The 22,265-nt window shown below is 32.4% G+C and overlaps 1 protein-coding gene across 2 annotated transcripts in view; it reads left to right on the forward strand.

Annotated features, from left to right (window-relative positions):
* The window catches only part of LOC114328560 (dipeptidyl peptidase 9), a 149,918-nt gene extending 127,911 nt beyond the window's left edge, over window positions 1–22,007 (forward strand). Inside the window, exon 9 of one of the 2 annotated variants that reach the window (XM_050651679.1) lies at window positions 19,856–22,007. In XM_050651679.1, the coding sequence (XP_050507636.1) occupies window positions 19,856–19,868 (13 nt within the window). In that variant the 3' untranslated portion in view covers window positions 19,869–22,007. The remainder of the gene's footprint in view (window positions 1–19,855) is intronic. The other variant, XM_050651678.1, reaches the window with a different exon arrangement.
* The last annotated feature ends 258 nt before the right edge of the window (window positions 22,008–22,265 follow it).

The following is a 22,265-nucleotide window of genomic DNA, read 5'->3' on the forward strand; positions in this document are numbered from 1 at the left end:
AAATATTGCTCACTAGTCATATTATTAGATTCATCATAAATAAATAATATCTAACAATAAAACACTGAAAACGTTTGTTTTCTATACTTCCACAAAATTTATTATAACTAAGTGACTACAGCTGTTTCGGCGGAGTGCCTTTCTCACTGTACAGCTAAACAGCTGTAGCTTTCATTACACTGTACAGCTTTCACTAAACAGCTGTAGTCACTTAGTTATAATAAATTTTGTGGAAGTATAGAAAACAAACGTTTTCAGTGTTTTATTGTTAGATAAAATGAACTTCCATCAAGTAACGGTCGAATCCATCAAATAAATAATACCCCACGTATAATAAATGTTCAATATTTTTACAATATCGCTTTCGATATAAATTCGTATTTTGAAATTTTGTGCTTTTAATATTCTAAAAAAAAAGTATGAAAAAAAGAAGAACTTCTATCGATAAAATTCTATCAAATAAAAACTGAAATAACAATGTGTGCGTTAATTTCTTTTATGAACCGTCCACAAATTACACCGCATTATGTTATAGGGGTAACATTTAGACTGTCACAAATTTTTCGAAGTATCTTGAAAATTGTGATGTCACAAAAGTCAAATTATAATTTAAATACTATTTAACCTTATGTTGGTCGTAGATGAAATTACAAAAAAAAAACAGTTATTTTATGCTGTAATTGTTTTCTATCCTGATATAAATTGATAAAAATAAAGTACCTATTCAAAAAATAAAAAAAAACATGTTCGTTTCAAAAATTCTTGATTTCTCTGAAAGAGGGAACGACGTTTATGCTTTCAAAGAACTTTTATAGTTCGACATTATCTTCTCTTATATCAATATATTTCCAGTGGTATTCCAATGTCGTTATCCCCTCTATTCTGCCGTCCTAAGAAAGAAGGCAGTATCTCCACAAATGTAAGTTTCGAGATAATGCAGATTTTAATAAACGGGGCTGGGCCACCATGAAAATATTTATGGATTTCAGAATTTTTTAACTGCGTTGTAGTTCTTTTTCATATCTTTCATATCATTGAATAAGTTTATTTTTTTATAAGTTATTTTTATAAATTTTAATGAAAATGGCGGTTACTGCTTTTAAACAGGGTATGTTATTACACACTTGCTTAAAATTAGTAAAAGTAGTCAAGCAGTTGCTAGATTAAAAAGCAGTATCTCCATTTTGTTTCTGTAGGAGATACTGCTTTTTAGGCTTGTATAAGATACTTACTGCCTTTTAACTAAGTTGAGTTACTGCAATTTTAATAGTCTACCAGACCCAGGAATAAAGGCTTACTGCTTTCTAACTTTGTTAGGTATATTAATAATTGTATAATAACCCATATAAAAGAGCAAACTCGAAAATTGTAAAAATTGGAGATACTGCCTTCTTGCTTAGGACGGCAGTATTGTGTTCCATTGGAAATGCTGCAAAGTACTCATTCACAGCTGTAGTAGCTTCTTTATTGGACAAAAATCGCTGTCCAATGGAAAAGATCTTCAGTTTTGGGAATAAATGTATGACCAGGAAAGATAAATCTGTGAAATAGGGGGATACTTCAGCAGTTTATAGTAGCATATCTCTCGTTTGTCCGGATAAAAACTTATTTTTACATTTTTACAATTTGGATTGAAAATGCTTGCAATGTAAAATGAGTACTTTGGCACCATAGACTGCGTTCATAGAAGGCATTCAAAAAATATTTTATTTATGACTGCTTAGACTGCTGTTTACTTTCGTGTGTGTAATAGTGAATCCATGTCTCATCCATAACGTGTCGACACCAAAAGTCACTAATATTTTCTTAAAACATGCCAAGCAGTTTTTAGAAAGTGTCATGAGAATACGTTTGTTATCCACAGTGATCAAAGCGATCTTGCCTAATCTTTTGTAGCTTCAATTCTTCTTGATGTGCCCATTCGTCTCGAATGGTAGCGATCATCATGGCAATCTTTATCTTATCTGCAACAGCGCGGAAAAGCTGCACAGATGTTGTATTGAACCAGGTTCTGAGGTTCTCCTGCTTTCTGGATATTTTTCCGTTTTCCAAATATTTTTCCGTTCAGAATGGCTTGTAAAAGGGCATATCTGGATTCATTTCGTATACTGTCACCGAAGTATTGTAACTTTCGAGATTTGATTGTGGTCAGTGCCTCTCGATCCTTCTTCATTCTTCTGAGGACCTCCTCATATTTGACTCAATCAGTCAAGTTTAATTACAGTCGAACCCGCTTATTAGAGTACCAGTTATAGGAATATCCCGGTTTATGGAATATTAATTCGAGGTCCCGAAACGTTTCCATTTACTCCTTAATAAATTTATCCGTTTATTGGAATATGTAATAATTAAGCAATACCGCTTATTAGAATATTTTTGAGGTCAACGAATAAATTTTGAACTACAATTTCAAATTTCCTAAAAATTTAAATTATGTCTTGTACTATGGTTTCTCGCCAAGGGCTTCGAAGGCCTCTAGTGCTGTTTTATTTATATTATTTGGGTTTTTCAGATAGTTAATAAATATTTTATTGCGTTGTTATGAGTACCAATTCAATCGTTTACCGACAAATTCAGTCGTAAAATAATTTCCTTTGTCTAAAAACTGTACATATTGCCACCCAGTTGCCTGTTATAAAATTTTTAAGAAACAGTTCGCACATCCTAATCGCTTGTAAACTTATAAAACGTTTTCGGGATGGCCAAACCATTGTAAATTTTTCTAATTTTTATAATTCAGAGCAACAAAAGTGACTAGTATTTTATGTAACAAAAAACAAGCTACAATTACCGATTATTTTTCAAGACTAAATAAATAATTTTCTTATTAAGTATATTATGTATTTTAATACGAAAATATTTACATAATCTATATATTGCATACATTTCATATTAATTACTGTATGCATCCACATAATATAATGTAATTTGGTTTTTTAATAAATACGTTACGCTATTGTACCTATTATTAACATAAAAAGACCTAAAACCATATACATATACATATTAACATAGTATGTACTATTATTACGTATATTCGGTACACTTATTACGGCTAGCCACCAATGATCGGTTATTAGAATATCCCGGTTATAAGAATATTTTTGTGTGGCACGAAGGCTATTCCAATAAGCGGGTTCGACTCTACTAACAAAAAATGTGACCAATACGTTCCATTGATATTCTTAGAACATTACCAATTTCACGCACTTTTATCTTCCGAATCCACACTTTGCGGATGATTTCCGATTGTCTTGGAATTTTTTGACATTCTTCACGTAGATCTTCTTCGACACTTTAACGGTTAGGTATAAAACCCAATTAAAATGACTGTCCACGATTAAGTAGGGTATTACTTGCAACTTTACATGGCCTCTACTAATACACGTACCAACTTAGCAAAAAATCAAGAGAGTACTGGGAAGTATTGAGACTTTTGGGCTAGACCGAGAACTTAAGCTTAAGTACAGTACTAAAAATAAAATATAAGTTTGATATTGTAACGTCAGATTACTGAGGCTCAACTAAAATATGACATAATGTGACATATGACAAGTGACAATGCTAGAAAACTTCAAATTCATGTGACGTAGTATTTGGACGGTTCTGAGCAGTTTTTTCGCTAACTTGTATCATTCTGCCAATAAAAAATATTGACTAAGTGGTTGATATACTGAAAAAGTCGTAATTGTATTATATTTATATTATATTGATTTTTAAAGTGTCAAAGAATATTTTTGTTATATAACATTATTAATTTTCTTTACTTTTTTACTATACCTGAAACTTTAAATCAAAGAAGATCGATGTTATTGCGAAATACATTTAAATGCTTTTTCAATAAATGTTATAACAAATCATATAATTATGTAACTATTTTTTCTTTAAATAAGATTTATGTATTCAATAATTGGTCATGAACTCGGATTGACTTTGATTATTAGCAAAAAGCGTTAAACACATGATTGTAGAGGTAAGTAGACAAACAGTTATTAGTCTGGGCAGATTATCGGAGAATAGGCCATTTTTGGGAAAAGTTATTTACCAGCAATTTTATTGCTATAATCGAATCTTATGATTGTATGTATTAATAATATAGGTATGCAAAGTCCGCAGATAGTGTGCTACTTTTTTTTATAAACAAAATGGAGCCCGAAAATCGTGTTTTTTTCAATGTTTGCTCTATAACTCCAAAGATTTTAACTTTACACCAAAAACACCCAAATAAAAATTCACCGTAATTAAATTCTGCATAGAGACGTGTTTTTCCCGATATACTTCGACGAAAATTTTCCCCGGAAAATGCGGGTTTTTCCAACAAAATCTTTAATTTTCAACTAAAATTTTAGATAAGTAATTGTTTTTCAATAATTAAATAACTTGGTAATATAAAAGCTCTTTTTATATAGATTATAATTCCAGAAGCCGATGCAAATTGAATGAACAGTTTAGCAACAATTGAATTGTTAATTAAAAATTTACGGTCGCTATAATAACCACAATAATTATTATACATAAGAATAACTATGATTTTTGTATCAAAAGACACTGTACCTATAAATGTACTTTACAGAATTGAAATTGGACTATTTAAGCGGCCTCAGAAATATTTTAAAATTATAAACAATTTTTTGGCTTATAAACAAATAGAATATCTTGGGAAATATTAAATTAAATTATATCATGAAAACAGTATTGGAAAAAAAGCGGCAGGACGCTTCTTTTAAAATACAAAACGTTTAATTGTAATGAGTGGTTCCTGAGATACAACCGATCAAAGTTGACCGGCATTTACGGCAAAAATATAAACAGTAACATCATAATTTTTGAACCATCACCTTTTTCTTTCGGTCCTCTTTCTCCACACCAATTTTCATATCTTTAAAATACTCATAACATATATTAATATAATAAAAACTATCGATATTACGAGTGAAAATTGCCAAAAATAGCAAAATTCCAATCAAAAATTAGGTTGGAGAAAATGTAATCTCAATGTTCAAAATTCGGTATACGTTAAAAAAATGCATTTTTTCGGCTTCCCATGGAGCAATTTTCTTCATTCTTTTTTTGTTCCCAAGTAACCCGAGTAGAACCATCTAACTAACGCATTATTAAATGTCAAACTTGCTTTTGTTTTGTTATAATAAATTAATTTATTGTAACAAAAATTTTTAATCTGTTTAAATAAAGATTGTTTAAATAATTATACAGCTTTCAAATGAGAATATTTGTATTTTTTACGTTAAAAGGTACACTTGTAGTATAGTGTAGGAAACAGAGGTTGAACCTTGCAAAATGGACACAAGTCCGGTTTTATTTTTTTTCTGGCATATCAAGGGGTGCTTATTATCAGACTAACTTTTTCTGAAAAAATTTCGCCACGGAACCCCCCTTTTCACCCCTTTAAAGGGGGTAATTTATGGTTTTTGCAGAACGTAGCCCTTCCTGTACCTTTTACAAAAAATTTCTTTTATAGAAATATGAAGAGGACTATATTTTCTACGATTTATTTCCGACAGCATCTCTCTATCATCCACCGTTTAGCAAGGGTGGCGCCCCAAAGTTGACAAGTTTTTAAAAAAGATGTTTTTAGAAAAAATATATTTTTCGCTAACTGTAACGGAAATTAAAAAGAAATGCTACGGAGATTATTCACAAATATATGATTGATTTTTTCGTATAGGTTTCACTTAAGGGTAATTGCCCTTTTTTTAATTACAGGGTGTTTTAAAAAACCCCTTTTTATACCATCTGAACCGTTTATGCTAGAGTAAAAAGACTTTCATCGATTACCCATGTACTGGTGTTATTTACAAATTTGTATAATGCACCCCCATTTTTTCCCCGGAACCACCCAAAAAAGAAGAAGAATTAATAAATAAAGTGATTTTCTTGGAATCCTTCACACACAATGCCCTTCATTAATATGCTTCATATATCATTTTGTGCAAGTTATTATTACCCATGCATGGACACTAAACGCGATTTCCTAGTGCAACCCTTGTAGCCAAAAACAATAAATAAAATGGGGGTTTAAAATTTTTTTTTTTTGTTTTTTGCTTTTTGATCCATATGGGCATATGCTTCATCAATAGTGCTTTTCAAAAATATATATGATTATTGCAACATCCCTGCGCAAACCACCCCTATCCTTGAAAATATACTGCAGAAACTACCCCTATACCTTATCCAGCATGTTTTTACGATTTTCTCATTACCTATTAATTTTTTTTTAAACAAAACTTATACAAGGTTAAAGACCACTATTTACTCTAAAAATTAGGTCCTATTCATTTTTTTCGTTTAAGCAACCGTTACGGCACAGTGGCGCCGTAAACCTCATAATGCTTTGACGGGCTCCAGTTTTTGTTTATTTTTTCGTCATCTGTTTGTTTTATTGATAAAGTACTTATGTAAAATAAAACAACACAGTGTAACCTACAAATCATGACCTATGCACATTTTACATTCTTTGCTCCCCAAAGCTACAGTGGTGGCCCAAAATAAATTTTTTCATATTTTCGCCACCTACACGCATTTTATTGCGTTAATGCTACCTTAATAGCACAATATTCACCCCTAAGTGGTCGCTAAGCAGTGGCGGATCCAGGGAGGGGTGATGGGGGCGATCACCCCCACCCCTCTCAAACCAAGTGATATTATATTTAAAGATTATAAAAATATTCATTTTTTTTTATAGAAATACTTATATAATATTAATATTATTTTTATAAGAATGACTTTTTATGCTTTAGCGACAGTAGCGGATCCAGCATCGTTAAGAGGGGGGTGCCAATTGGTTAAATTTCTATAAAAATAAATGAATATTTTTATAATCTTTGAATATAATATGACTTGGTTTGAGAGGGGAGGGAAGTGTTCACCCCCATCACCCCTCCCTGGATCCGCCACTGCGTAGCGACCACCTAAGGGTAAATATTGTGCTATTAAGGTAGCATTTATGCAATAAAATGCGTGTAGGTGGCGAAAATATGCAAAAATTGATTTTGGGCAACCACTGTGGCTTTGGGGCGCAAAGATTGTAAAATGTGCATAAGTCATAATTTGTAGGTTACACTGTGTTGTTTTATTTTGCATAAGTACTTTATCAATAAAACGAACAGATGACGAAAAAAAAACAAAAACTGGAGCCCGCCAAAGCATATATGAGGTTTACGGCGCCACTGTGCCGTAACCGTTGCTTATACGAAAAAATGAATAGGACATAATTTTTAGAGTAAATAGTGGTCTTTAACCTTGTATAAGTTTTGTTTAAAAATAATACATAGGTAATGAGAAAATCGTAAAAACATGCTCGCCAAGGGATAGGGGTAGTTTCTGCAGTACATTTTCAAGGATAGGGGTGGTTTTCGCAGAGATGTTGCAATAACCATATATATTTTTGAAAAGCACTATTGATGAAGCATATGCCCATATGGATCAAAAAGCAAAAAACAAAAAAAAATTTCAACCCCCCATTTTATTTATTTTTTTTTTTGCTTAAGGGGTTGCACTAGGAAATTGCTTTTGGTGTCCATGCATGGGTAATAATAACGTCCACAAAATGATGTATGAAGCATATTAATAAAGGGCATTGTGTGTGAAGGATTCCAAGAAAATCAATTTATTTATTAATTCTTCTTTTTTTTTGGGTGGTTCCGGGGAAAAAATGGGGGTGAATTATACAAATTTGTAAATAGCACCAGTACATGGGTAATCGCTGAAAGTCTTTTTACTCTAGCATAAACGGTTCAGATGGTATAAAAAGAGGTTTTTTAAAATGTAACACCCTGTAATTAAAAAAAGGGCAATTATCCTTAAGTAAAACCTATACCAAAAAATCAGTCAATTATTTGTGAATAATTGCCGCAGGATTTCTTCTTAATTTCCGTTACAGTTAGGGAAAAATATATTTTTTTTAAAAACATCTTTTTTAAAAACTTGTCTACTTTAGGGCGCCACCCCCGCTAAACGGTGGATGATAGAGAGATGGTGTTGGAAATAAATCGTAGAAAATATAGTCCTCTTCACATTTCTATAAAAGAAATTTTTTGTAAAAGTTACAGGAAGGGGTACGTTCCGCAAAAACCACAAATTACCCCCTTTAAAGGGGTGAAAAGGGAGGTTCCGGGGCGAAATTTTTTCAGAAAAAGTTAGTCTTATAATAAGCACCCCTTGATATACCAGAAAAAAAATAAAACCGGACTTGTGTCCATTTTGCAAGGTTCAACCTTTGTTTCCTACACTAGTAAGTTTATCTAAAAAAAAGTCTACAACAGGAACAAAAATGTAGTTTTCTTGCTTATAAATAAATTACCCTATTATAACAAAACAAAAGCAAGTTTGACATTTAATAATTCGTTAGTTAGATGGCTCTACTCGAGTTACTTGGGAACAAAAAAAGAATGAAGAAAATTGCTCCATGGGAAGCCGAGAAAATGCATTTTTTTTAACCTATACCGATTTTGAACTTTGAGATTATATTTTCTCCAACCTAATTTTTGATTGGAATTTTGCTATTTTTGGCAATTTTCACTCGTAATATCGATAGTTTTTATTATATTAATGTATGTTATGAGTATTTTAAGGCGATGGTTTAAAAATTATGATCCTATTGTTTATATCTTTGTTGTAAATACCGGTCAACTTTGACCGGCTTTATCTCAGGAACCCACTCATCACAATTAAACGTTTTTCTTCTTTTAACTTCTAAACTTCTTTTAAAAGAAGCTTCCTGCCGCTTTTTTTCCTATGCCGTTTTCATGATTTAATTTAATTTAATATTTCCCGAGATATTCTATTTGTTTATAAGCCAAAAAATTGTTTATAAATTTAAAATATTCCTGAGGCCGCTTAAATAGTCTAATTTCAATTCTGTAAAGTATATTAGATAAGTACAGTGTCTTTTTATACAAAAATCATAGTTATTCTTATGTATCATAATTATTGTGGTTATAATAGCGACCATAAATTTTTAATTAACAATTCAATTGTTGCTAAACTGTTCATTCAATTTCCATTGGCTTCTGGAATTATAATCTATACAAAAAGAGCTTTTATAATACCAATTTATTTAATTATTGATAAACAATTACTTATCTAAAATTTTAGTTAAAAATTAAAGATTTTGTTGGAAAAATCCGCATTTTCCGGGGAAAATTTTCGTCGAAGCAAATCGGGAGAAACACGTTTCTATGCAGAATTTAATTACGGTGAATTTTTATTTGCATGTTTTTGGTGTAAAGTTACAATCTTTGGAGTTATAGAGCAAAAATTGAAAAAACACGATTTTCGGGCGCCATTTTGTTTATAAAAAAAGTAGCACACTATCTGCGGACTTTGCATACCTATATTATTAATATATACAATCATAAGATTTGATTCCAGCAATAAAATTGCTGGTAAATAACTTTTCCTTGTATTTTGCTAATTAGCCCAGAGTATATGTGTTGTTCGTTTATTGTCAAAAATTGTATCTCCGTATAGGTCAGCTACCACCTGGAATAATTTCATACAGTTCTTATCTACCGAACCATTTTAGAAATATTAGATTTGTAATTGGCCTTTAACTTTTCAACTAAATACTAGGCTGTTCACTAAGTTTTGCCGTTCGATAAGAGAGGGCATTGCTACTAGCCTAATTTTATTTTGTTATGTTGGCACACTCTTCATACACTGGCGGCAAAAAATTTAGGTTACTAGATGAATTATACACGTTTGATGAATCGAATTTACTAAACCTTTTGTCCGATTTGAGTGCTTTTTAGTATGTTATAGCTTTATTATTTAAAAATCTCAATGTGTTAATATTGTTGCTAGACAGGTAAATGTCATTTTATACAGGGTATAACAATCATACTGCGTTTTTTCCTTAAAGTTCGGAACACTATGTGGAATATTATAGCATAGATAAAATATTAAAATTAAAACTCAATTGTAGCCTTAGGCTTTCTTAACATTTTCTTTTTTGATTGATTTGCTTATGTTGGATAATAAAAAAAGTTAGGTACTTTAACAACTAGCCATGTTCTTCATCAATGCAGGGTGTTTATAAATAAGTGCGACAAACTTCTAAGGGGCAATTCTGCATGACAAGATAATGACTGTTTGCTTTATAAACATATGCCCACAAATGCTTCGTTTCCGAGATACGGGATGTTGAATTTTTTCTTACAAACTGATAGTTTATTTGTTGCTCTAAAACCGGTTGAGATATGTAAATGAAATTTGGTAAGTTTTAAGAGATAGTTATTGCGCATTTTCTGACATACAAATGAGAATTTTATATTCACCATTGGCGTGGCGTATAAATACTTTAAATGCATCCCGTATGCACGCCAATGGTGAATATAAAATTCTTAATTGTTTGTCAAAAAATGCGCAATAACTACCTCTTAAAACCTACCAAATTTCAGTTGCAAATCTCAACCGGTTTTAGAGCAACAAATAAACCGTTAATTTGTAAGAAAAAATTCAACATCCCGTATCTCGGAAATTAAGCATTTGTGGACATATGTTTATAAAGCAAAGGATCATTATTTTTTCATGCAGAATTACCCCTTAAAGTTTGTCGCACTTATTTAGTAACACCCTGTATCGATGAAGAACATGGCTAGTTGTTAAATTACCTAACTTCTTTATTATCCAGCATAAGCAAATTAATAACAAAAGAAAATGTTAAGTAAGTCTAAGGCTACAATTGAGTTTTAATTTCAATATTTTATCTATGCTATAATATTCCACAGAGTGTTCCGAACTTTAAGGAAGAAACGCAGTATGATTGTTATACCCGGTATAAAATGACATTTACCTCTCGAGCAACAATATTACCACATTAAAATTTTTAAATAATAAAGCTATAACATACTAAAACAATCACTCAAATCGGACAACAGATTTAGGAAAATCGAGGCATTAAACGTGTATAATTCATCTAGTGACCTAAATTTTTTGCCCGCCAGTGTATGAACGTATCTGAATTTTCTTTTCAATCTGTCAATTCATTCTTTGTTTACAAGTCATATAGTATCTACGTGTCACAGAATTTTTTTACAATGGAAATAATCAGTATCGTGCAGTGATTGAATTTTTATTTTTGGAAGGTTTAAAAAAGCATAGGAAAATAAACGACTGTTGAAAGTGTATAAGGACTCTTCGCCTTCAATTAATACAGTAGAAAAATGAGTTGCTGATTTTAAACGTGGGCGTACAAGGACGCCCAAAAATAGCAACAACACCAGAAATCGTAGAAAAAATACAGGATATAGTATTGAAAAATTATCTTAAGTTTATTCACATAAGCTGTGCAGGAAATGTAAACATTAGTTGACAGCGATGTCGTTATCAGCAACATAGAGATGGCGATTTCGTTCAGTTTTTGAATATTTTTGGAAAACAGTTACTTGTCTAGCCAATGAAATGCTCACTGTAATAGGAATGGCTTGTCAAGAAAATCTTATTATTTATATTTCTTCTATTTTTCCCTTTATATTTTTTCAAATTTAAAATATGAGAACAAGGGGAAAATTGCGAGCGAGCGTTATTGTTTGACTTTGACCGTACACGTTCTACTTTTCAAGTATACCCAATAAAAATAATCTTCAGGATTCAAATCGGGTAAACGAGGAGGCCATTCAGTTCTACCTAATCTACCAATCCATCGTCCGGAAAATGTCTGATCTAAATAATGCCAAACATTTACACCAAAATGAGCTCCAGCTCAGTCTTGCTGACACCATATCTCATTAAAATTGACCCCAAACTTGGTTTTCAGGGCGGCACAATTTCATTTCTAAGTAGATTTCATAATGATCGCTTGTTAAATTTCCTTCCATAAAAAATCGCCCAATTAACTAAGTACCTACCCACTACACCCGATCATACATTTAGTTCTTGTAGTCTTTGAGTATTATTTTTCACATATCCACTGTTAGGGCAGACAGTGAGGGTATTTGGCTCCGAATTCCATCCCATTACATCGATTTACTTAATATTTTCACAGTAAGTAGGGAATAGCTCATGAAACAAAGTCTACCCTACGCCGATGTGCGCTTTTATATTGAGGGTGGCTCCCACCCCTTCTCGGGAGTGAAAAATGTTTTGGTTAAAATAGCCACGGAAGAGGCTAGATAATCTAATTTTAAGCAAAAACTATTCTAGAATTATTATTTTTTGAAAACTCGATACTTTTTGAGTTATTCGTGACACCTTTTCGGACGGATTTTCGTGAATACGTTAAAAACTATGCATCTAACAAAAAAACTATATAAAATATTTCTGTAGGTTATAAAAAAACAAAGAGATTCGTTCCTTCGTAAATCTTCTAGTTAAAATAGAAAGAGGGATATGGTAGGTAAGAAGAGTTTGTTTTTTGCTGCATGCTCAAATCGGTGTATTCAACTTAAAATAACAGAGAAACGGTCGATTTTAGGTGTATAATGATACTTACAACTGTTATAGTGCTTGAAAAGACCTTTAAAATGAGCAATACCAAATGTCGATTACATTCAAACTAAGCGAGATATTCTGCAAAAAAGTTGATGACTAATGTATTTTAAGAAGAAATGAGAAGTATATTTAACCCCTCATCCATCAGAATTTAAATACATCGTTTTCCTTCTACAATACTTTTTATTATAGTGTTATTTATATGTTCAAAAAGTTGGACTAGTTTAAAATGAATGGTTTTTGAAAAAATAAGATCAAATTATAGAGCGCATTTTTAAATTTTATTAAAAATCTTCCTTTTTCTCCATGTAATTCGAAAATGATAAGAGATACAAAAAAAGATACCTGTTTTCCCCATTTATGTAGGTTGTGTGCGCATACTGCATGTCCCGTTCTAATTAGGTTTAGGCTCTTCCATATGTTTCGTGGCTGGTCGAAGCCATCAGGCTTTTGGATTGGGTCAATAAGGTTGGATACTTCAGGTGAGGCTTCCTCAGACCAAAGCGTGCGCCATCTGAAGGTAATATTGAAATCATCTGCTGTTAGCTGTTGGGCTGTTCTTATGGGTGGTTTTCTGGATGGGAGTCGGTTTGCTGCTAAACTCGGGATGTCTTCATGGATTGGTAGTTGCAAGTTGCTATTTACTTTCGAATACTCCGTTATCAAGGACTTTTGTCTTCGTATAATAGGCGGAGGTATATGGCTAAGGGTGGGAAGCCAATATAGTGGAGCAGTCTTGATGCAGCCGCTAATCATTCTCATTGCTATATTAAGCTGCGTATCAACTATCTTCACATGACGACTATTTAGCCAGACCGGTGCACAGTACTCTGCCACAGAGTAGACCAAACTTAGCACAGATGTTCGTAGTGTGTCCGCAGATGCGCCCCAGTTGGTACCACAAAGATTCTGGATAAGGTTATTTCTACTACTTATTTTTTGTGCAGTTATTTGTAGATGTTTTTTAAACGAGAGAGTCCTGTCCAAGGTAACCCCCAGATATTTTGGGTAAGGTTGATAGGGTAGTGCTACATTTCTCATCTTGACCTCTAATTTTTGGTTTGCCTTTTTGTTATTGAGGTGAAAACAGCTTACCTCAGTTTTATTTAAGTTGGGTATCAGGCGCCATTTTGTGAAATATTCATATAATTTGTTGAGGTCGTTTGTCAGCACGTTTTGAGTAATTTCAAACTGTTTGTGTTGTACTGCTATTGCTAGGTCGTCAGCGTAGCCAAACTTTCTTCCATCAGTGTCAGGTAGGTCCGATATATATATATATATATATATATATATATATATATATATATATATATATATATATATATATATATATATATATATATAAGTTGAAAAGCATCGGAGCAAGGACTGATCCTTGGGGTAGTCTATTATTTAATTTCCTCTGTTTGCTTATGTTATTACCGTGAATTACCTGGAAGTATCGATCAGAGAGCATGTTGTTTATTAGTTGCAATATTCTTTGGCATGAGATTAGTTTGGTTAGTTTATAGAGGAGTCCTTCTTCCATACTGTGTCGTAGGCAGCTGTCAAATCCACAAAGACTACAGCCGTCTTTTGTTGCTTTTGGAAGCCTGCTTCTATATGCGTAGTTATCTGCGCAGCTTCGATTAGGTATGAAACCTGCTTGTTCGAGTGGGATATTTTCAAGAATTTGTGGGCCTATTCGGTTTAGGATAAGTCGTTCCAGCAGTTTATAGCAGCAACTGAGAAGTGCTATAGGACGATAGCTTTCAACTTTATCGTGGGGTTTATTGGGTTTTAATACAGCAATTATTTTGCTCTTTTTAAAAGCTTTTGGTATGTTTCCAGTTCTAAGGATCAGTGAATAGAACGCAGCCAACCATTTTCTTGTCCTTTGACCGCATTGTAGTAGGAACTCAGGATGTATCCCATCAAAACCAGGCGCCTTGAAAGTTTTCATGTCTCGGAGGGCTGATGTTATTTCTTCGTTGGTGAATTCGTGAGAGAACCTTGGGTTATGTCCGGCTGTTTGACGTAAGTTGTTGAGTTCCTTCTTTATATATTTTGTATGTTCTTTGTCACGTGGAGCCCTAGATAGGGTCACTATTCTGCTCGCTATTTGGTCGGGGGACAAAAAGTGGGGTTTTCGGACGAGCGGGGCACGTCCCCCTAGCTTTCTAAGTAGGCTCCAAGATTGTCTGCTCAATCTTTTAAAGTCCATTTTCTCCGTTGTTTTTATCCATTTATCTCTCCGGGCTTCATTTAATGTTTGCAATAGGTCATTAGCTATATCTGGGTCACCATTCTCTATATAGTCATTGTAGAGTTCTTCACATTCATTATTCCAGCCTGGGATATACTCTTTGCGGTAACCTCTTGGTATACACTTTTTTGCAGTTGATATCACTGCACCTACAAATCTATCGTAGCTTTCCGGTGTGGCTGGAACCCATCTTATAGCTTTATCAAGTTCAGTAGAGAATTTTTGCCAGTCTGCCTTCTGAAAATTCCATCTTGGTCTGGGAGTGGATCGGACTACCGGGACCTGGATACCTACTTCATATATTATTGGACGATGTTGGCTGTGTGAGAAATTCTTCAGGACTTTTCTTGTTATATTAACAGGTTGATTTTGAGAATTTTGGGTTGAGAAACAGAGGTCTGGGTTGTATTCCTTTCTCCACGCTGCGGATCTAAATGTTCCTCTGTCTTTTGCATTAAATATTAGACTAAGGTTGTTTTCTTCTGCCCACTCTACAAGTGCTTCGCCGTTCTGGTCATTGCTGTGATATTTCCACATCGTATGATGGCTATTAAAATCTCCCATATAAACTGCCGGATGGTAAAGATGAGGCAATACTTATGGAGGCCACTGGGTTTCTGGGGGCTTGTATATATTAGCAATTGTAAGTTCTCGATTTTTACTGTAATGATTTGAATGTTTCCATTGATTGGTACTGGTGTCCACTAGATGGGCATTTTCTATGTTGCTGCGGATCTATGTTATACAGCCGTATATATGGTGATATGTTACACCAAGAATTTCATATCCTGGTGCTTTGCCCCTACGTTTTAGATCAGTTTCATTACCTACATGAGTTTTTTGAATGGTAGCCACGTCAATGTTATTTTCTAGCAGGATTTTAGATAGTACCTCACACTTTGATCTACCAAGTGCCTCTATATTTAGTTGGCATATTCGGAGGATTGGTCCAATGCTTCTTGTCATATAGTTCTGAGAAGAACTAGTTTTTGTAACTGTTTCCATGTATATCGATGACTAGGAGATCTTTAAGAGATAGACTAGTCGCCAACTATCGCACTAGCTCATTTAGCATTACCCAGGGTGCACGTGTAAAATTCTTTAACGGACGCGAGCTAGATTACACCCCATACACTACATATAATCCGAACATTAATATAGCGTATTTCAAACATGCGATTCAGTGTACAAGGATAACCCCTAGCGAACTAAATGAGAATTTTCTGACAACGGTGCCGCTTCTCACGACAGAGGCCGTGAAAGGTAGTATTAGGCAGGTACTTGTAGAGGATTATCGCTGGTAACTGCTGTGGATTAATAAAGGAGGATTTATTTATGATAATTCACAGAATGACAAACCCGCTTGCAATATACAACCATACATATGGAGAATAGTAGTGTGTTCATATACAAGTTAACACTAAATACAGTCTTCAAATACACTATTAAAAATGTTACAATAAATTCACAGTAGTAAAATTAGACGTTTGTGCCATTTTTATTGCATGAGTTCACTCGATATTGCTTTTTGTTGCTATTAGTACAAAATTAACAATTCTACATATTATTAGTATTATGTTTAAAGGTTTAAACAGACAGAAACGTAAGTCGTAGCCTCTTAATAATTTTGAAATTCTTCGTCACTGTTTCATGACATTATTTTAGAGATGATCAGCTGTCTTTTAAAAACTGTGCTATCAGTAGCTTTCAAACGGAGCATAAATGACCTGAAATGAATTAAGAGTGTAGACGCAAAATTTCGCGCCAATGTTTTTTAAATGCATTCATTTTTTTTAATCCTGAGAAAACTAATAAATATTTTTGAAAAATTTAAACGCAGAATGAAACATTGTATTTTTTTACCGAGGGCCGAAAGTCCTTTAGAATAAACAAAAAGTTTCTTTTGACTGAAAGATCGAAATTAAAAATCACACTAAATTTTCTCTTCTTTTTCCCCCTGTAACTTATTAATATAAATATTGAAGTTTTCAGGGACTTTCGGTCCTCGGTAACGTAATCTTACAGTCTGCGTTTAAATTTTTCAAAAATATTTATTAGTTTTCTCAGGATTCGAAAAAAATGAATGAATTTAAAAAGCATGTAGCCTGAAATTTTGCGCCTACGCTCTTAACGTAGAAAAGAGCAACGTTCTCACTATGCAGTACACTAAATAACATAAAACTGAATCTTACACAATGTACGTAAGTTATACAGAGTTAGGATAAAGTATGGAACCAAGCAAATATCTTTGAAACGAAAAGAACAATATTTATGAAACTTTGCATGCAATTACAGTGACGCAAGAGGCATCTGTTGCCATATTTTTGTTACTACTCCACTTCCGGTTTCACCGGAAATACCCTTAACTTATTTACTTTAAATGGGACAGCCTGTATATTTTTGCAGATTTTAAAATAACTTGTTATTTTTAATTCATATATACTAAGTTTGGAAGAAAAAACTATTAAAACAAGAAATAAATCTCTTTACAATTAACGTTAGACCAATGATATTAAAAATAAAAAAAAATAATTTCAAATGTTAAAAATGTTTGCTGTTCACCTCCTGACAACGTGCAAGCCTATAAATAAATTCGTGAGTCACTTTTTGTAAGATTTCTCCACGTATTAGTTCACATTCATCAATTATTCTTTGCCTCAAATCCTGCAAGCATGTTGGTCGCCTAACGTAAACACGCGATTTTAGATAACCCCAAGGAAAAAAATCTAACGGGTTGAGGTCCGGAGAACGAGCGGGCCACTCTATGAATCCTCTACGTCCAATCCATCGATTTGGAAAATTCACTTCCAAAAAATGAAAATTCACCATAACCGATTATCATTAATATTTCAATACGACCTTTTTCATTTAAATGAACCATTTTTAATACAACTTATTTCTGTCAATTCGACACCCCCATCGAACAAGGTTGTAACTCATTTTTAGCGATTTCACAGGAGAGGCAAAAAACGAAAACAAGAATTTTTAAAAATTTGTAGCGAAATGATTAGACCCTTTCACACTAACGTGATATGATATTTATAACGTAATAAGGGATTACTGTGAGATGTATGTTTTGTAATTTTATTAGCTATTGAGAATCTTGAGTTTGATTGAGATACAACCTTGAGGATTAAACATGAGTATTCTTAGAAAAAGGTTGTAACTCGCCTAACAACCATTTTACACTTTCCGTGTTAATTATTTTTCCCGTTTAACTATAAAAAGGTTGTATGTTTTGAGTTGTTTGCAATATAGCTAGGAGAAAATTAGTTTTTATGGTATATTTAAACAAAATATCAACTCACAGTTTACACAATTTTAATTGGAAATTATAAATTATACAATAACAATAATATTCTATCACTATGAAAAAACCATGGTATAAAATATTTAAAATTTCTCGCATTTTTATTGCGTATCTGTAAATATTTAATTTTAAACCATTTTACTTTATTACTTTACTATTTTACTATTAATATCTACTTCAAAATTAACATGTGTGTCCTTAAATGGGTTAAAATTTAGAATTTGCTTTTGATTTATTTCATTTACGGATTTAGGCTTGCCTGATGCTTTGGCATATCATGTCATGTTTATCCATTGGTGTGGAGCATATACGACTCGATGTTTTTTCCGTTTTTCTATAAGGGCATGCATTGAATCACCCTCGTTTTGTGAATGTGCTATTGCTAAAAATACATGTGTAATGTTAATATTAAACTTTTTCACTACATAGAAGTACGGAGCAAACACTATTCGATACTTATTTTGTCCACCGTAACTACCAAAAAGAAAGAAACTCCGTAAATCCGTTTTTACTTTTATTTCGATAATTTGACTTATGAGATGCACCATATGTTTGAATACGTTATAAATTAAACATACGTGCAACAAAGTTGTAACTCATTTAAAAACCTTGTTAATCGTCAAGTATAAAGAAAGTAAATATTTTTTCTACGAGCGTGCAAAAATGTCTACTTTCGCGCACGCATTTCAGTTTAGAAAGTTTCACTTTTTCGCACGCGTGTTACTTTTCCGCACGCGTGTTACTTTTCCGCACGCGTTTTTTACTTTTCCGCACGCGTGTTAATTTAGATATGTTAATATGGCCTTAAAGTAATTATAATACATGCAATAAACTAATATATAGATATTATTTACTAATTTATTTCAAATATATCTTATTGTGTTCCTGTTTTAATGAAATTAACGCGACAATTCGATGAAATAAAATTATTTTGAGATAATATTCGAAAGTCAAATCGGTAGACAATAACAGTCGTTTTGAATCATCGTCATGGAAACCAAGATCGTCGTCATGCTAACTAATTATATTGAAAGTTTGGTTTTGACAACCTTGTCAAAGAATTAATTTGTGTATGTATTTTCATATTAATTAAATTAATTGATTAAGATTTGGTAATTTTTTAAAGTCCCTTAGAAAAAATATTGTTCCTAACTCTTGCAGAAAGTCTCTTTTCCGCACTCGACTGCTTGCCGAACTCCCGCTTCGCGTCGTTCGGCAAACTGCAGTCGCGTGCGGAAAAGAATGACTTTCTGCACTCGTTAGGAAAATAACTATTACATAGGGAGTATCCAGTATTACTGCCTTCTTCACGCTAAAATGGAGTAAAATGGCATACGTAACTTGAAATACAACTTCTTATTAGCCAAACTATTGAGAATTAAACTATGTCGTTTATATTGACGCGTGCGCAATTTTTTGCTGAATTCGCCTGTGTTGAAATCTGAAAAAAAATGTAACTTGAGTTACAACCTTGTTCGATGGGGGTGTCGAATTAGTTCAGTAACAGTTTTACCTACTATTCGCTGTGTGCAAGTACTTGGAGGGGATACGAGAAACGATCGTGCGCGAATAGCGGAGAAATCTTGCAACTTTCTTAAATAATTCATATTGTCAATTGAAATTGTCAAATTGACGTATATTTCATACTTACTCTGTCATTGAAGAATAAAAATTATATGTTGCTCACAATATTGATATGATATGCAATTATTATATAAATTTATGTTTAATTAATTGTATTTTGCTTGCATTACTGCATTTTAATAATTAATTTTATTTACTACATACAGTTGTTTACCTTTTAATAACATAACCTAAATTTCACTTTTTCTTCTTATAATTTTTTTTAGGCTACGGTCTTGACAATTATCCAGCAACCAGGACCAATATGATTGGCCAATATAATTAAAAGTCCGAAAAAAGTTGCCGAGCTATGAAACCAGGTGTCGCTTTTCCGAACTTGCACGGTCCCAATACTAAATTCAAATAAGTCATGCAGTGCATGTGAACAACAATTTTAGTCTACAGTATAGATAGATGGTACTCGTTTATTTCCTACTACGTTGTATTCATACAAAAAAATATCTACAGACACTTTTTAACAAATTTTTTCTATCAAATTTGGTATGTATGAATTAAAAATTACAAGTTATTTTAACATCCACAAAAATATACAGTGTGTCCCATTTAAATTAAATAAGTTAAGGGTATTTCCGGTGAAACCGGAAGTGGAATAGTAACAAAAAATATGGCAACAGATGCCTTTTGCGTTACTATACGTGCATGCAAAGTTTCATAAATATTGTTCTTTTCGTTTCAAAGATATTTGTTTGGTTCCATACTTTATCCCAACCCAGTATTTTCCCCTAAATACATTATACAGTTGAGTCCGCGAGTCTTTACCCGTGCGTCATTAATACCTGGCGAGATAAAACACATAGTTTTTATCTAGCATCATTCTCTTCCACGCATGAAACTCATGACAAACCAGCTGCCGTTTGTTATTAAGTAAAAACACATGTTATTTTTATGAACCATCGAGACCCAGTGCATTGAAAAGAGATAGGTACAAAAAAGACGATTCGGTATGTTTTCATATTTTAAGCAGAATTTGTTTGACGTTTCTGCTTTGTTTACTTGTGTGGCTGTCAGTCAGTTGAATTTTTTGCGGTTTTTGTCGAATTTTTGCGTTTTGAAGTTTCTTTATATTACACAAACAGTTGTTTTCACAACTAATTTTATATTGGGCTTTGAAATTTTAAGGTAAATAATTATATTTTGGCAATTAATATTTAAAACATACAAAGCTAACGTCATTCACACAGTAAAGAAATGATTGTGTTTAGATTTCCATCAAAGTAAATAAAATAACAAAAATAAAATATGTTATTGAATTTTTTTATAAATTGTTGAAGTTATACTTCTTTAGGCGTGATTGAGAGTAAAATTTCATAATGATGCGCGCATGCGCACACAGACAGTATGGCGTTTAGTTGCTATCTTTCAAGTTCTGTATAAATATTTCAGTGCAAGAAAAGGTGTGAAAAGAATATATTAGTGTTTTTAGTAAATATAATTATTATAATTTTTGTGTGTTTGGATTTGTCTTCCTCAGGAGTAAGATGAGTATTATTAAAACATTTTATTGTATATTTATTATACTTCACCTTGCCTGTTTGTTACCGTGAATTGTCATTAGGTACGTCCGAACCGATATAGACACAGTCCTCGTAGGGTATTTGGTATAGCATTCGCCCAGAGATCGAGAGGTCTTGAGTTGAAATCCGGAGCAATCCTATATTTTTTTTTATTTTTTTGAAAGCGGTAAGCACAAAATTATTTTGGTGTTAAAAAAAATTAAAACAAACTGTTTAAAGTATATTTATTTTTAAGAAATCATATAATAGAAGTATAACTTCTTACGTGCGTACAAAGTACACACACATTCTTTTTTATTTATTTATTATTCAATAATAATAAAAGAATTTATTACTAGCTACTTCAAATGTAGCTGTAATTTTTCACAAAAATTTTGAAGCAAAACTTACATTTGACATTCTATATATTTGATAACGTCAAATTTTATAATAAAACCCATAATCGGAACAGTAGCCACTTTCTGTCAGTTGTTGTTGCGTGAAATAGATTTCCCACTTATTTCTTATGCTTTAAATGATGACGCACGGGTAAAGACTCGCGGACTCAACTGTACTTAAATTAGTAAATAGCATTTATAGAAAGTGACTGTAATCTGAACAATTATTATAATGATAGAATACATAGGCGAAATAAAGATTGTTTTTAGCGAACATTTTAGAAAATATGGAATATTTCTAGCTTTCGTAAATAAGTGTTGAATGTTTTACTTTTGACTACCAGTTCTACAGTGTAGATTACATAAATGCAATTGATTGTTGTATATACGTTTTTTTAATAAACTTTATTCTACTGTAAAAAATAGTTAAGTTATTTATATGAAATTTATAATAAATTGATTGTTTTTAAAAAAAATCTTGTCTTTAGTCTTGTGTTTGATTGATTTCTTTGTATTCGTCCTATACTTTACTATTACCTATAAAATACAATGTGTTTTATTTTTCTTTTCAGTTTTATTTTCGGGGTGAAAGAAAGGAAATGTTGTTCTTATGCTAAGTTTGAGACACCCTGTAGGGTGCAAAAGGTACAAGATTGGGTGTACATCGAAATCATGTTGTAGTCTCATGTTTTTGAACATTTTTTTAAATTTTCATGATATCTTTA

Source organism: Diabrotica virgifera, chromosome 5 (assembly GCF_917563875.1).
Source record: "Diabrotica virgifera virgifera chromosome 5, PGI_DIABVI_V3a".
Taxonomy (NCBI): domain Eukaryota; kingdom Metazoa; phylum Arthropoda; class Insecta; order Coleoptera; family Chrysomelidae; genus Diabrotica; species Diabrotica virgifera.